Raw genomic sequence first — 13,226 nt, forward strand, 5'->3', positions numbered from 1 at the left:
TTCCTGAGTTATACATGCTCGATATTCAGCTAACATAATGAAAATCAAATGTTGTTGTTCCAAAATTAATGTATCTGATGAAAGTCCAAATAAAATCAGTTCTGGTGTAAGAGTTATCGATTTTCCTGTAATTCTTTCAATAAAACATTGTAATTGTTGAATAAGCCCATGTAATTTGATGCATGAGAAAAACATATGTATTGAGTCTGCTCCAATATGCATACATCGATTGCACACTATACCAGCCGTGCCCCCCCATTTCATAATTTTTTCCGGTGTGTGATAAAGGTTAAACATTGCCATATAATGCTGAGTTCTTGATCGTCCTGTAATCAGAATATTATTAGCCATTATAATTGATTCCTCCAGCATCAGATTATCTACATTCAACTTTTCTTCCCATTTGTGTTGAATTCCAGAAAGATCATCAGATAGAAAAGTCAAGAAGAGTTTATAATAATATCCTATTTTTCTTTTGACATATAGACTTTCTATCAACAAGATCGATTTTAAGTCTTGATACTTATTAAGCATTAGCGGGTTTAGAAAGCTAGATAATTGTAAATATTTAAAGTAATCTTGTGAAGGAATTTTACATTTCTGTTGTAATTCGGAAAAGGAGATTAGAGTATTTGCATTAGTCGGATATAAATCACTCAGAAAATATATACCTCTGTTATTCCACCTTTTCATCACTGCGTCTCTAAAAATGGGGGGAAAGCAGTGTGGAGAATTTAGGGGGGTATATCTTATAACTTTTGGGATCCCCACCAATTTTTTAATGATTTTCCATGCTTTTAAAGCTGCTAATATGATCTTAAATTTTGTTTTTTTGTAGTAGCTTGGTTCTATTATTCTTAAGAATTGATTGTTAGAATCCTGGCCTAAAACTAATTCATAAATCGAGGGAGAGTGTGCATTTGAGATGGGAGTTTTTTTGCCCACAATTAATGGTGCAATACACGGAAATATCGTAGCAAGATAATAAAATAACAAATGCGGAACAGACCATCCCCCTCTATCCCTTGGCAGTATCATTTTTTTATATGCCCTTCTAATACCCTTGTACCCCCATAAAAATCTTCCTGACATTCTTTCAAGTTGTTTGAAATACTCCAGCGGGAATTCCAAGGGGATTGTTCTAAATAAGTATATAAATTTTGGCAAAATTAGCATTTTTAATACATTATTTCTGCCGTATAGGGAAAGATGCAAATGGTCTACTCTTTCCAATGTTGAGTTCGCTTTACTCAAAACCGGGGCAAAATTTAGGTCTGGAATTTTTATTATAGGTGTAGTTAATTTGATCCCCAAGTATGTTGCTTCCCGGACTATATTAGCAATAGGAGGAGAGTCTTGACCAACATAAATTATTTGCGTCTTAGATAGATTTAATTTGTAGCCTGAAAAGGAGCCAAAATGATTTGCCAGATCTTCAATTCTAGGAAACGTCCTCTCTATATCCGTGGTAAGCACAACTAGATCATCTGCATATGCTAGGGCTCTATAATTTATACCCCCCACTGTCACTGGAGCGATATATTCATCTTGATTTAGTTGATTAAGAAAGATATCAATGTAAATAGCAAAGAGGAGTGGGGAGGATGGGCAGCCTTGACGCGTTCCACGTTGGATAGGAAATAACTCTGATTTCATAGCCCCGATTCTAACTGATGACATTGGATTTTTATATAAGGTTTTGAAAGCAGTTATGATTCCCGGACCAAAGCCCTTTATTATTAACAAATCCCAAAGATAGGGCCACGTCACCCTATCGAATGCTTTTTCTGCATCCAATAGGGTAATCCCTATTGATGTCTCCGTCCCCTCAGCCCAGTCCATAATAGCCACTACCCTCCGTACATGATCTGCTGTATCCCTATTTGGAATAAACCCGTGTTGCCAACGGGATACAATTGTTGCAATTATCTTTGATAATCGTGTTGCTAATATTTTTGAATATATCTTACTGTCTGTATTAATTAAAGATATTGGTCTATATGACGCCGGGTTTAATGGATCTTTATCTTTTTTAAGAAATGTCATTATCAGCGACTGGGCCCAGGAGTCCGGTGGGGAACCTCTCTGTGCTTCTAGAAAAGTGACAAGTATATCTTGTCCTATGCCATTTCTAAAAACCTTATAAAATTCCAATGGAATACCATCGGGTCCAGTGGCTTTTCCTAACGCTAAAGAATTTAATGATATTTCAATTTCTTCCCAAGAGATTTCAGCCTCTAGAGCTAACATTTGATCATTAGATAGAAGTGGTAGAGTATTAGCTCTAGCAAAGTTCATACAATCTTGCGAAGAGTAGGAATCAACATTATATGTATATAGTTTTTGATAAAATTGTCGGAAAGTTTCTAGAATTTCTTCAGGATTATTATGTATATGTCCCGCTTCATCTTTAATTGAATCAATTGTATTGTAGACTTCTTTTTGTCTAGTTCTTTTAGCCAAAATTTTCCCTGCATTCTCAGCCATTTCATACATTTGAGATCTATGGGTTGCTATTATCCCTGCCAGTTTTAAAGCAAAAGATTCATATAAAGCGGCTTTATGGATTGCTAGATTTGTTTCGATATCTTCAGTTGGGAGATTTTGAATAATTGCAGTTGATAGTTTTTTTTCCCATAATAATACATTTTTAAAGCCTTGATCTACACTTGCAAGTACTGTCTTTTGTTTTTTAACAACATATGATAATGATTCCCCTCTGACCCCCGCCTTAAATGCATCCCAAACATTTTGGATTGAGGACGTTCCTCTGTTTATATCAAAGAATTCTTTTACCCATTTAGTCATAATATGTACATATTCAGTATCCACTAACAATTTTCTATCAAAAGTCCATGTCCTAACCTTGGGAGTCATTAAAGTATCTTTAATTTCAATTAGAATCGGGTTGTGATCCGAGATTATTCGCGGATAGATCTCAAATTTAGTATCACACAGTAGTATTTTCTTAATAAAAAAATAATCAAGGCGTACAGCTTTTTTATGGGGAAAAGAAAAATATGTGAATCCATATATCATGAGATTCTTTTCGAAAGCAACATCAAACAGCCCATGATCCATTAATAGAGTATTTAGAGATTTAAATGATTTTTTTTTAATCCCTTGATAATGTGAGATGTCACGTATATTCTTCTTTATATCTATATGAAGATTAAGGTCCCCACAGAATATTAGTAATGGAGACCAATTAGCTAATTCTAGATTTAAGAAGTTTAGAATCTCTGGGTCATCGGAATTTGGGGCATATACTGAGCAAATAGTCCACATTTTATTATCAATTTCTAACTCTACTATTGCCCATCTACCATATTGATCGGCCTTGTTCCTGATTAAGATCCCCAACCCTTTTCTAATTAGAATTGCTACTCCTTTGGTTGTTGTGCCTTGTGAAGTGCATACTAATAATTTCATCCCCAGCTCATCATACATTTTTCTATCATTCCATGTAACATGTGACTCTTGTAAACATAGGATATCCAATTTCATAGTCTGTATCATTTGAGCAGCCGCTCCCCTCTTTTTTCTATTATTAATCCCACATATATTCCAAGAACAAATTCTCAATTGGTCCGTAGTGGTAACCTTTTTCCTAAACCCAGCCTGGAAAGGACTTAGATGGAGTGCTCCAAGTTCACATACACAGCACTGCAACGCTCTTTTTCTGGTCTTCCTGCTACGCACAAGTGAGTCAATCAATCAAGAGTATTTGTAAAGCGCGCTACTCACCCGCTAGGGTCTCAAGGCGCTGGGGCGAGGGGCTGGGGGGGGTTTGGGGCTGCTACTGCTCGAGAAGCCAGGTCTTGAGTTGCTTCCTGAAGGAGAGATGGTCCTGGGTGAGTCGTAGGTGGGTGGGGAGGGTATTCCAGGTCTTGGCCGCCAGGATCTTCTTCCGGTGGTGGTTCTGTGGTTCGGTGGGACGGTTGCGAGGGCGAGGCTGGCGGAGCGGAGCTGGCGGGTTTCTTGGCCGCCAGGTAGGTGAAGGATCTTCCTTCGGTGGTGGTTCTGCGGATCCGTGGGACGAGGGCGAGGCTGGCGGGGCGGAGCTGGCGGGTTGGCGTGTAGAACGTGAGGCGCTTGTTGAGGTATTCGGGGCCCAAGTCGTGCAGTGCCTTGTGTGTGTGGGTGAGGAGTCTGAACGTGATCCTTTTGCTGACAGGGAGCCAGTGCGGGTCCCTCAGGTGGGCGGAGATGTGGCTGTGTCAGGGATGTCCAAGTAAAAAGTTTTAAACCATAAGTATTTGAGGTCAGAATGTGCAGCCTTGTTGTTCCCCACTTGAGGTAAATCATTGTGGTTTTGTCTGTATTTGAACCATTCGTCCACTTGGCTTGTGTCTGGAAGGCCTTTAGGGCCAAAAGGACGGTCTTCAGATGCAACACAGATGTGTTTTACCACTCCTTCGGGGCTCCATAAGACACCAATGTTTAATTTTCCTATGTGCGCGCACCGCCCTGTTTGGGATGTGCTTGTTTTGAGGGTTACTGAGGGAATTGGTTGTTAGAAACTTCTGTCCACTGTGATGTTCTTTGTGTTCCACCACTCCCTTTGCACCTTTTCTGTGACAACCACCAGAACCTTCCAACTCCAGGCTTCCTCTAACCATTGACATCGTAGCCATTCCATGAAATGAGCTCAAGTGTAGCCTGCCATGGTGTATTTGGGTGAACTAAGGAGCATAATGGCATTTTTTGTACCCTGTGTCCTTACTGTCAGAGGCGGTGCCTTCTGGTAAAAGTGAGTTTGCTCTCTCAGTGCCAGAATTCTCTTGGTAACTGAGAGTGCCTTTACCTCTCTGGAAGTTAGCCTTGATCCCAAAGAGGTTTTCTTTTTCTAGGATACTGGGAATGATTTCTCCAGGATCAGGGGAAACCCCCAATCTGTACAGTGTATCTGTGATTGTGTTTATGTTCTCATGGCACTGCCTGAACGATTTTGGCTTTACCAGCCAATCCTCTAGGCAAGGGTGGACATAGATCCCCTGCCTCCTCAATAAGACTGACTTTTGTCAAACTTTCCTCAAGAGTCCTGGTCCGCTGAGGTACCTAGCTTTTATATCGCCGTCCTGCATGTTTGACAACTGAGTTGGTCCTCCATTGCTACCTAGGCTAGTGGTCAAATATTTACCTTTACAGGTGCAATGCTTCAGGCCTCTAAATATAGGAATGAATGTATGTGTGCATAGGTGTATTCAGGTTAGTAACATCACAAATAGTGAATCACAACTGGATTCTAACTGCATGGCTACGCATCTCCTTGGTCTGGGCGCCGGTCAACTGACCTTCTGGGCAATCTAATAGACACAAAAGAGAGCACCAGACTAGAGAAGCCAGCACACTAATCAGCTCTTAGCGTCCTCTAGGTACAACAAGGCAGCAATTGCTTTTAATCTTACGAGGGTAACCCTGGAATAAAGTACCGGACAGGTATACCCAAGGTAATTTTATTTTTCTTATCAGATCGCTAGCAATATCTAGAGCTCCCTAAAGCAGGCGGAGCCCATCCAGATGTACCATCATTTTGGATGAGAGACTTGATGACGAAGGATGTCTCAAAACATGGATGAAAATCCCTATAAAAACTAAAAATGATTTCATTTTGGAGCGCACTGGGACAGTATAGGGTTATCTCTTTATCCCTCTGAAAATCAGAGCACCTCATTTGCTAAGTTTCATTGATTATTATCTGGGAGAAAATCTTCCCTTCAAACTCTCCCATTCCTACTTATTGCTTAGTTTTTTTGTGTGCCATATGCTTATGAATAGGAGTTTTTGTTTAACATCAAATGCTTGTACAGCAATTCAATGGTGTGGTTGACATTAAATGGTAAGACCACCTTTCGGACAAATCTCACATTGGTCTATAGTAAAACCACTCTTTATGATCCTTGGAAATAACAGTCCACTACTGATTAAGGCTGCAACTGACTGACCCTATTTAAGGATGCAATTGCCACTAAAAGACTACTTTCTGTGTACGGTACTTCTCTGCACATCAGTGTAAAGACTTAAAATGGTGACCCATGAAATTCATAAGAACAATGTTTAAAACCCACACAGTAGCTCGATTCTAGAAAGGAATATTTCAAGTTCTTTCATACACACTTTAAAAAACTTTAAAAAGCGATAAGCTCCAACTGTTTTGAAGGTAAGCTGCTACAGAGCCAAATGTACCCTTATGGACGCACAAGCGAAGCCTGAGCTTTGTCACGTTGATACGTATTTAAGATGTTTTGAACAGATGCCTGAATATAGTCGACATGTAAATAAATACAGCAGTTAACCAATTGTTTCCACTGTGCAATGTAACAGGCTCTGCTGGTTTGAATGTGCACTATACATTTGTTGGGCAGTACCATGAAAGAAGACCACAGGTGCAAATATCACTATATTCCGAAACATGGATTTTTATTGAGGCTGACTGGCACTTTGTGACGTGAATGCAGTGATATTTCCAATATTCCACTTGGTGTGGTTAATTACTGTAAATTACACAAAATAACAAGTCAAAGTTAAGTGGTTTGTGTGAAAAAGTGCACACTTACTGCTTGCAAATCAGTCAAGATGTTAATTAGAATCAAATACTGCTGATCATCAGATGAGCCAGCAGCTATTTAGGAAATCTGAAACTAGATCAATTTGGTCTGGAGCACTGAGGTTCATAAGAATATATTATGCCTAGGTGAAAAGATATTTGTGACAGGCTTTGAGAATGAACTGTTGATGCTTCTCAGTATGTAAAGGATCATAAAGCCAAGTCCATCCTTCACCAGCAATACTTGTGTATAAATGAGCACAAGTCAAGACATTTGCCAATCTATCATGAAGTGGACGTTCCAGGAAATTCACCCCAAAGGGATGCTCTCAGAGGTCTTCAAGAAACCAAAAGCTGCATCCAGAGATCTGGGAACCTTTCTCACTATGGTACACCAAGGTCACGATTCGGTCTAGAAAAAGACAGACCACGTTCATATTTTGTGGAAGAGTAGCCAGAATAAAATCCGTCCTCTCTAAAATGAGCACTGCTCCATTGCTTACATTTGCAAAATAGCACCAAAAATAAACCACAAAACTTTGAGAACAACGTTCTCTTAAAAGACAAGACCAAGTGGGGTAGCTCTGTTCTAATGCACAGTATCTATGGCTAAAAAGAAACTCTGTATCACTATAAGAATCGTGTGTACCAGCTATCAAGCATCATGGTGGAGAGGTGAAACGTGCCTGCTTTTCAGCCACAGGACCTGGACGCCTTACAAACATTGACTTCAGCACATTCTAGATGAAAACATGAGATTATCTATCCAACTGCTAAGGCTTAGCTGAAAGTAGTCTATGCACCAGTACAAATGACCAAATACATGTGGATAAATACATTAACGAATGGTTGCTAAAGATTTTGCAACGGACAAGTTAAAGTCCAAGCCTGGCCCTTGTAAGATGGCACAGTAGGACCTAAGCAGCACATTTATAAATCCATCACCAAGATAGTGCAGTTTTGTACGGAAAAGTGTGTTAGACCATGTTAACTTCGGATTCACTATTTATTACACGAGGTTAGCCTTATCTACTTCTAGAAATGAGGGAGGTAACGTATGACAAGTGAAACCAAAGACTCAAGAGGGTGTACTTTCACTGTAAGTGCATGGTAATTTCCAAATGAACGATTGGTGAACCCCACTGTGCACTTACTACACTGTAACATTTTCCAAACATTATTCAGAGTGACTTACTCAAAAATCTTGCCCAACTGGTCCACCTCGGAGTTCCCGCAGAATAGAGGTCTGCAAAGGCGAAGGGAAAAATCATTTTAGATAATCAATACATTAAGCTCGTTCCACAAACCTCCAAAAGCTGACTCACATTAAAATACAAAAATACACTAAAGCAGCCATTGAGGAATAGGATCTATCAATTGAACCTTGACTGTAAATGCCCATGTAGGTGCCTGGCAGTTTCCCTAGTACAGTCATCATCTCATGGCAGTCCCCCCCAAACAGTTCTATGGTAAACAGGACCACATTTCCAACATCCAATATCTGGTGGGAATTATTTATTCAGAGGCTGTATGAGAAATAAGCAAAATGAGGATACACAATAAAACAAATGCATTTTTAGGGAATACAATTAGTAGTGGAGGAGGACTTAGTGGGTTTATGTGTTAAAGATGAACCAGGTTACTCAATGCATTTGCTTCGGAATGGGCTTGGCACATGGCTGGTCTATCTCCTTGATTAGCTTGGCTCAGCACAAAAATGAGGCTGCGGGTTTGACTACGTATTTTATGCGGCCTGGCCAGTGTCACCAGGATGGAACATCTATGGAGCACAGCAGATAGTATGCTAGAGTGGTCCACTAAATGTTCCTGCTTATCAAGTACATCGGTTAACATGCAACAAGTAGCCAAGGAGGTTGAAGGCCCTAATCAAAACAACTTCAACCTAAGGTTAAAGAACAGCCCTGTAAAAACTGCATCAGATTTACAGGATGTGCCCAGAGCTATGTTTACTTTATACACGAGAAAAGGCTCACGTGGTTGCCTTGCAGGTAACTTCGAGCAAGAAATCAACTCTCAAAACCCACAGGTTTTTCTTAAGAATTAATTGCATGCATGGCTAAGCTTAAAAGGAGTGCAGAAAGGTCTACCAACCAGCACACCGGCATGGAGGCAACAAGGGACGTTTCATGAATTAAGGCCGTTTTTAACTAAATTAGTCCCTTTCAAGTAATTTTCACGTATCCCCGAACGAGCATGTTGTATATAATATCTCAGACACTAAAGAGGAGTCATTATTGAACATTATAAACAAATCTCTTTGAAGTCAGCTAAAGCAATACATACTTATATGTGCAGGAAATGCTGGTTAAAATATCTGTTTTTAAGCTTCAACCATAAAATCTCCTTTAAAAAATGTTAAGGCACCATAACACCCGAAATTTTATGCTTTCACAAATCAGCTGGAGCACGAAAACTGGGTAACACTGAAACAAAATAAAAATATCTGAAAAGGCTAATGAGAGATGGGACTTAAAATACCCCCTTGCACTCTGCTTAAGCACCAATGCCCAGATGCATCAACCGTTTTAGGAAGTGCAAACGGTGCGATTCGCATAAATCGGCCTTTTGCACTTCCTAAATTGGTTACTGGGATGCATCAAGCATTTTTTGGAATTCGCTTTTTTTGCGAGTTCCAAAAAAATGCGATTGCTGTTAAGGAATCGCACATTTGCGATTCCTTAACAGCAATGCATCATCCCCAAAACATTTGCGATTTCCAAAATTGCAAATGCAAATTACCACGAAGTTGAACTTCGTGGTAATTTGGAAAAATGTTTAAAAACGCATGAAAATGCATTTTTTAAACGTGTATGTTACAGGCACACATGTCCTTAGGACATGTGTGTATGTAACTCACATGTAAAAGTGCATTTCATGAGTGCAGGGGGGGGTCCCTGGGACCCCCCTCTCCACCCTTGAAAGGCTTTGATGCATTCCAAATTTAAATTGCGAATTCGCAATTCCCATTCATTCCTATGGGCATTTCAGCCCATAGGAATGAATGGGAATATCGGATTCGCTTTTTGGAAATCGCAATTTTTTTGGAATTCGGTAAAAAATGCGATTTTTACCGAATCCCAAAAAAATTGCGAAATTAATGATGCATTGCCATTTGCGAATCCTTAATTGCGATTCCTTATTTTTCGCAATTAAGGAATCGCAAATGACAATGTTGATGCATCTAGGGGCAAATGATTTACAAATGAATAACTGCCTCTCCTGCTTGACACCTATTTGGTATCTAAAAAATTTTTTTTTATTTCAAAGGCCCAGAATAAACAATCCTTTACGGACATCAATAATGCAAACGCAGAATGAGTTTTTAAAAGAGGAATAAGTCCTAGAAGGAATTACAAAGAGCCCCCTTGGTCTAGGTTCACTAGATCAATTAAGCAAAATCACTGAAGTCCAGCTGGACTCCCAGGTATCGTTCTGCAGGGTGCCCTGCATTTGAATTTGTTTAGAACTTCCTATAACAAGTCAAAAGAAAGTTCTCTCTCCCAGGGAACCTCAAAGGTTTTGTCCATCATAAAGCAGACACTGAGTTGTCTGAGAGTCAAGATATCTATTGAAGGGCAACCTCGTCTGAGGTATATCACTTTAAACATGTTTATGTGTTGAGATGACACACTCGCAATAAGCATTACGTAATCTGCTGTACTTGTACCGCCATGTTTTGCGCTCCTTGTACGTGCATACCAGAGACGAAATCACCACAATTCGGTGCCAAGGTTTACACTACCTCAGTTCGAAGAAAAGCTGGTGCTTGTTAAAGCACAATCCTGCAAAAGTGTTGCTTACATGTACACAGACACTTTCCTTAAATGGCCTGAAGTTAGGCCTTGCCAATGACTATGGGAACCAGCAAAATGCATGAGGCAAGGAGACCTTGCCTCATTGATTGAGAACCCCACAGAGGGCAACAGGGAGACTTCTCTGAAGATGGTCCACATCTAACTGCAGTGATATTACTTTAATCAGCCAAATCTCAAGATAGGGAATATGGGTATCCCTGACCCGCAAAGGTGGGCCACAACCATCACTTTTGTAAAAACCCAAGGGGGGAACATGAGACCAAACGGCAGGGCAGCAAACCGGAAGTGCTTCTATTCTACCGGGAACCAAAGAACAGTCGGTGGGACAGTAGGACGGCACATGAAAGCAAAGATTTCATTGAGTAAACTCCTCCTCCTCCTCCTCCTCTTGAAGACCTTAAACAGCATCTGAATTTGATCCAAAAGAGGACTGGAGCCTTCAGCACCCCTGGTGTCAATGTAGCAGTACTGCCTTGGTTTCCTCCCACAAAAAAATTAGCACTTTTGAAAATTCATAACCAGACAACAGCCAGGATTGGGCTCAAGATGGGTGCAGATACTGAACTGGCGCCTGTGGAGCCAATAACATCAGTGGGACTTGAGTGGCCTTCAGTGCAGGTGGTGACTGGCACCAGCTGGGTGAGCATGCATGGGCCCAACAGTGGCAAGCCACACTGCTGGAAGTCTGACTGTGGGCACAAGTGGATTCATAAGACCCAAAATCGTTCAAAACTGTTGCAGCATGGCCTCTTTAACCACATGGCTGCTAGGCGTTTTCCCGTCCTGCGCTGAAATATGCAGGATGCCATTATTCATGACGAGCTGGCCTTGTCATCCGCGCACGGCAGGTAAGCGCCATGACGAGCCCAGCTCGTCATTAGCTTCGAAGGGGTTAAAGGCTTAAACTTGCGGTAAGGTTCACGATGGCCCATGAAACTCTGGGTGCATCAGTACCAGTGGAGGAAAAAGCTCAGAGCTGGATCATTAGGGCAAAGTTGGGACCTTCAAGAGCAGGCTGTGTAACGTCCCCAAAGAGTGGGTGCGGCAGAAAGGAGAAGAATCCAGTTTAGACTTCTTTCATCTGTGACAATACTTGTCTTTTGACTTTGTCTTTAAACTATCAAAGGGAAAGTGACTTGAAGAGGGCCCAGAGGGAGACCCCATCCAGGACTAGAAGTGGAAGCTGGCCACAGAATTTACGCGCAACAATGTCTTGTTTAGTCTGCTCAGCAATGTACATCTTTGCCTCGTCTGCCAGATGGACTTTGGGTACATCAGGGATTATTTGCTGCAAGTCGTCTTATCATGCCAAGACCCTACAAACAGTGGGCCGACATTATGCACGACCATGGTCAACATCAGTTTCCTGAGGTCACAATATGGTTTTTACCTGTCATTTTTGGGGTGAGGGGTTGATTTACATGATAGACTGTTGAAAAAGAAATATTTTGGGGTTGGTAAAATTCAGAACAAAGGTGGAGAGCACAGCTCCAGATCCCTGTTGAAAGCTACAGAAAAAGGCAGCACTCAGGGGTGGCACCAGTATACAGATCAGTGATATCATTTTAAGATGGGGGACTGATGTCACAGTGTCCGGTACTGCTATCGGTAAGCGCGCAAGAGTAATTGTTTGAAATGTTCCAGATCCAGTCTACCACCTGGTGGAATACAAAAAGGTGAGGAATTATAGTTAGAAGTATCCATCAGAATACTAAAAGCAGGGTTCAATCTGGAAGGCAATCTTCCAGGGTCTCCGTAAAGGAAGTGTCTTATTTGGAGTATTCAAGTTTTAGTCTGTCCATAACCTGACCTGCACAGTCATTTAAATTAAATCTAGTCCTCTTGAGTGCATAGCTGCTTGACCAACTCAAATAGTTAATTCTTTGCGTAAATGATAAAGATAGCTTGGCTGATGAGGGTTATGAACCTGAAACCGGTCCCAGCATGCTTGTTTCCGGTCCAGGGAAGACATGGCTTGGCAGTTCGGGCTGGACTGTTCCTGAGGCACAGGGTCAGACTGGTTTGCATATGGTCATGTCTGAACTGGGGTGGCGGAGTGAGCTAAAGAATGATGATGGATTAAACCCAGATCAGTTGACTGGGGGTGAGTGCTTGCAATGTTCAACATCACGTCCATCAATCCCTGTGGTTTTGTAAATGATCTACCACCATGAAGCCTAACCTTTCCTGGATCTAACAACAATTTCCTTGAGAAATTAGAGGTTTCAATCTGTGGGTTGACAGACCACATCAAAACATGAGAACATGCAAAGTCTAGGCTTCCAAGAGGAATTGGATGGCCTAAAGGACCAGGTCAGCCGTACCTTCAATCTTCTTTTCGCCCAAAATCTTGAATCAGCAAACCTAGTAGTGAAACCATAAATAGTCAGCTGACTATTTCTTTTCCATCCACTTAGCTAAACTAACATATAAACTCAAAACTGATCGCAAAAACAAGATACCCCATCCCAACCAGACTCTTCAGATATTGAATCACCGAGGAGGTTGAACCAATTCATAGCACAAGCAAAACCCCAAGAAAATATATAATTTCTCACCACAGAAGTTAAAATTCAAGATTTACAGGAACAAGCTTTAGGGGGAAACAATACCACAAATCATCAAAAATGATAAAAAAGACAGATACAAACTGCATCCTTAAAGCAATTAATCAAAGGAAATATTCATAAGTGTGTTATTTAAAAGCTCCGAAAAGCAACCTTTGTGCAACTTCACATCACTATGAAGATCTCCTCAATTTCATTCAAATGAAATCACCAAGTGGCTATTTCCGACTCACCAATTAGTCCCTCTATCGTCCCATTCCGCCACTGATGCTC

The 13,226-nt window shown here is 40.9% G+C and overlaps 1 protein-coding gene across 1 annotated transcript in view; it reads right to left on the minus strand.

Moving 5' to 3' along the window:
* CDK4 (cyclin dependent kinase 4) overlaps nt 1–13,226 on the minus strand; it is a 270,619-nt gene that overhangs the window by 36,279 nt on the left and 221,114 nt on the right. The window contains exon 6 of the mRNA XM_086965649.1: nt 7,746–7,796. Within this exon, the coding sequence (XP_086821775.1) occupies nt 7,746–7,796 (51 nt within the window). The remainder of the gene's footprint in view (nt 1–7,745; nt 7,797–13,226) is intronic.

This window comes from Lissotriton vulgaris, chromosome 1_1 (genome assembly GCF_964263255.1).
Source record: "Lissotriton vulgaris chromosome 1_1, aLisVul1.2, whole genome shotgun sequence".
NCBI lineage: Eukaryota > Metazoa > Chordata > Amphibia > Caudata > Salamandridae > Lissotriton > Lissotriton vulgaris.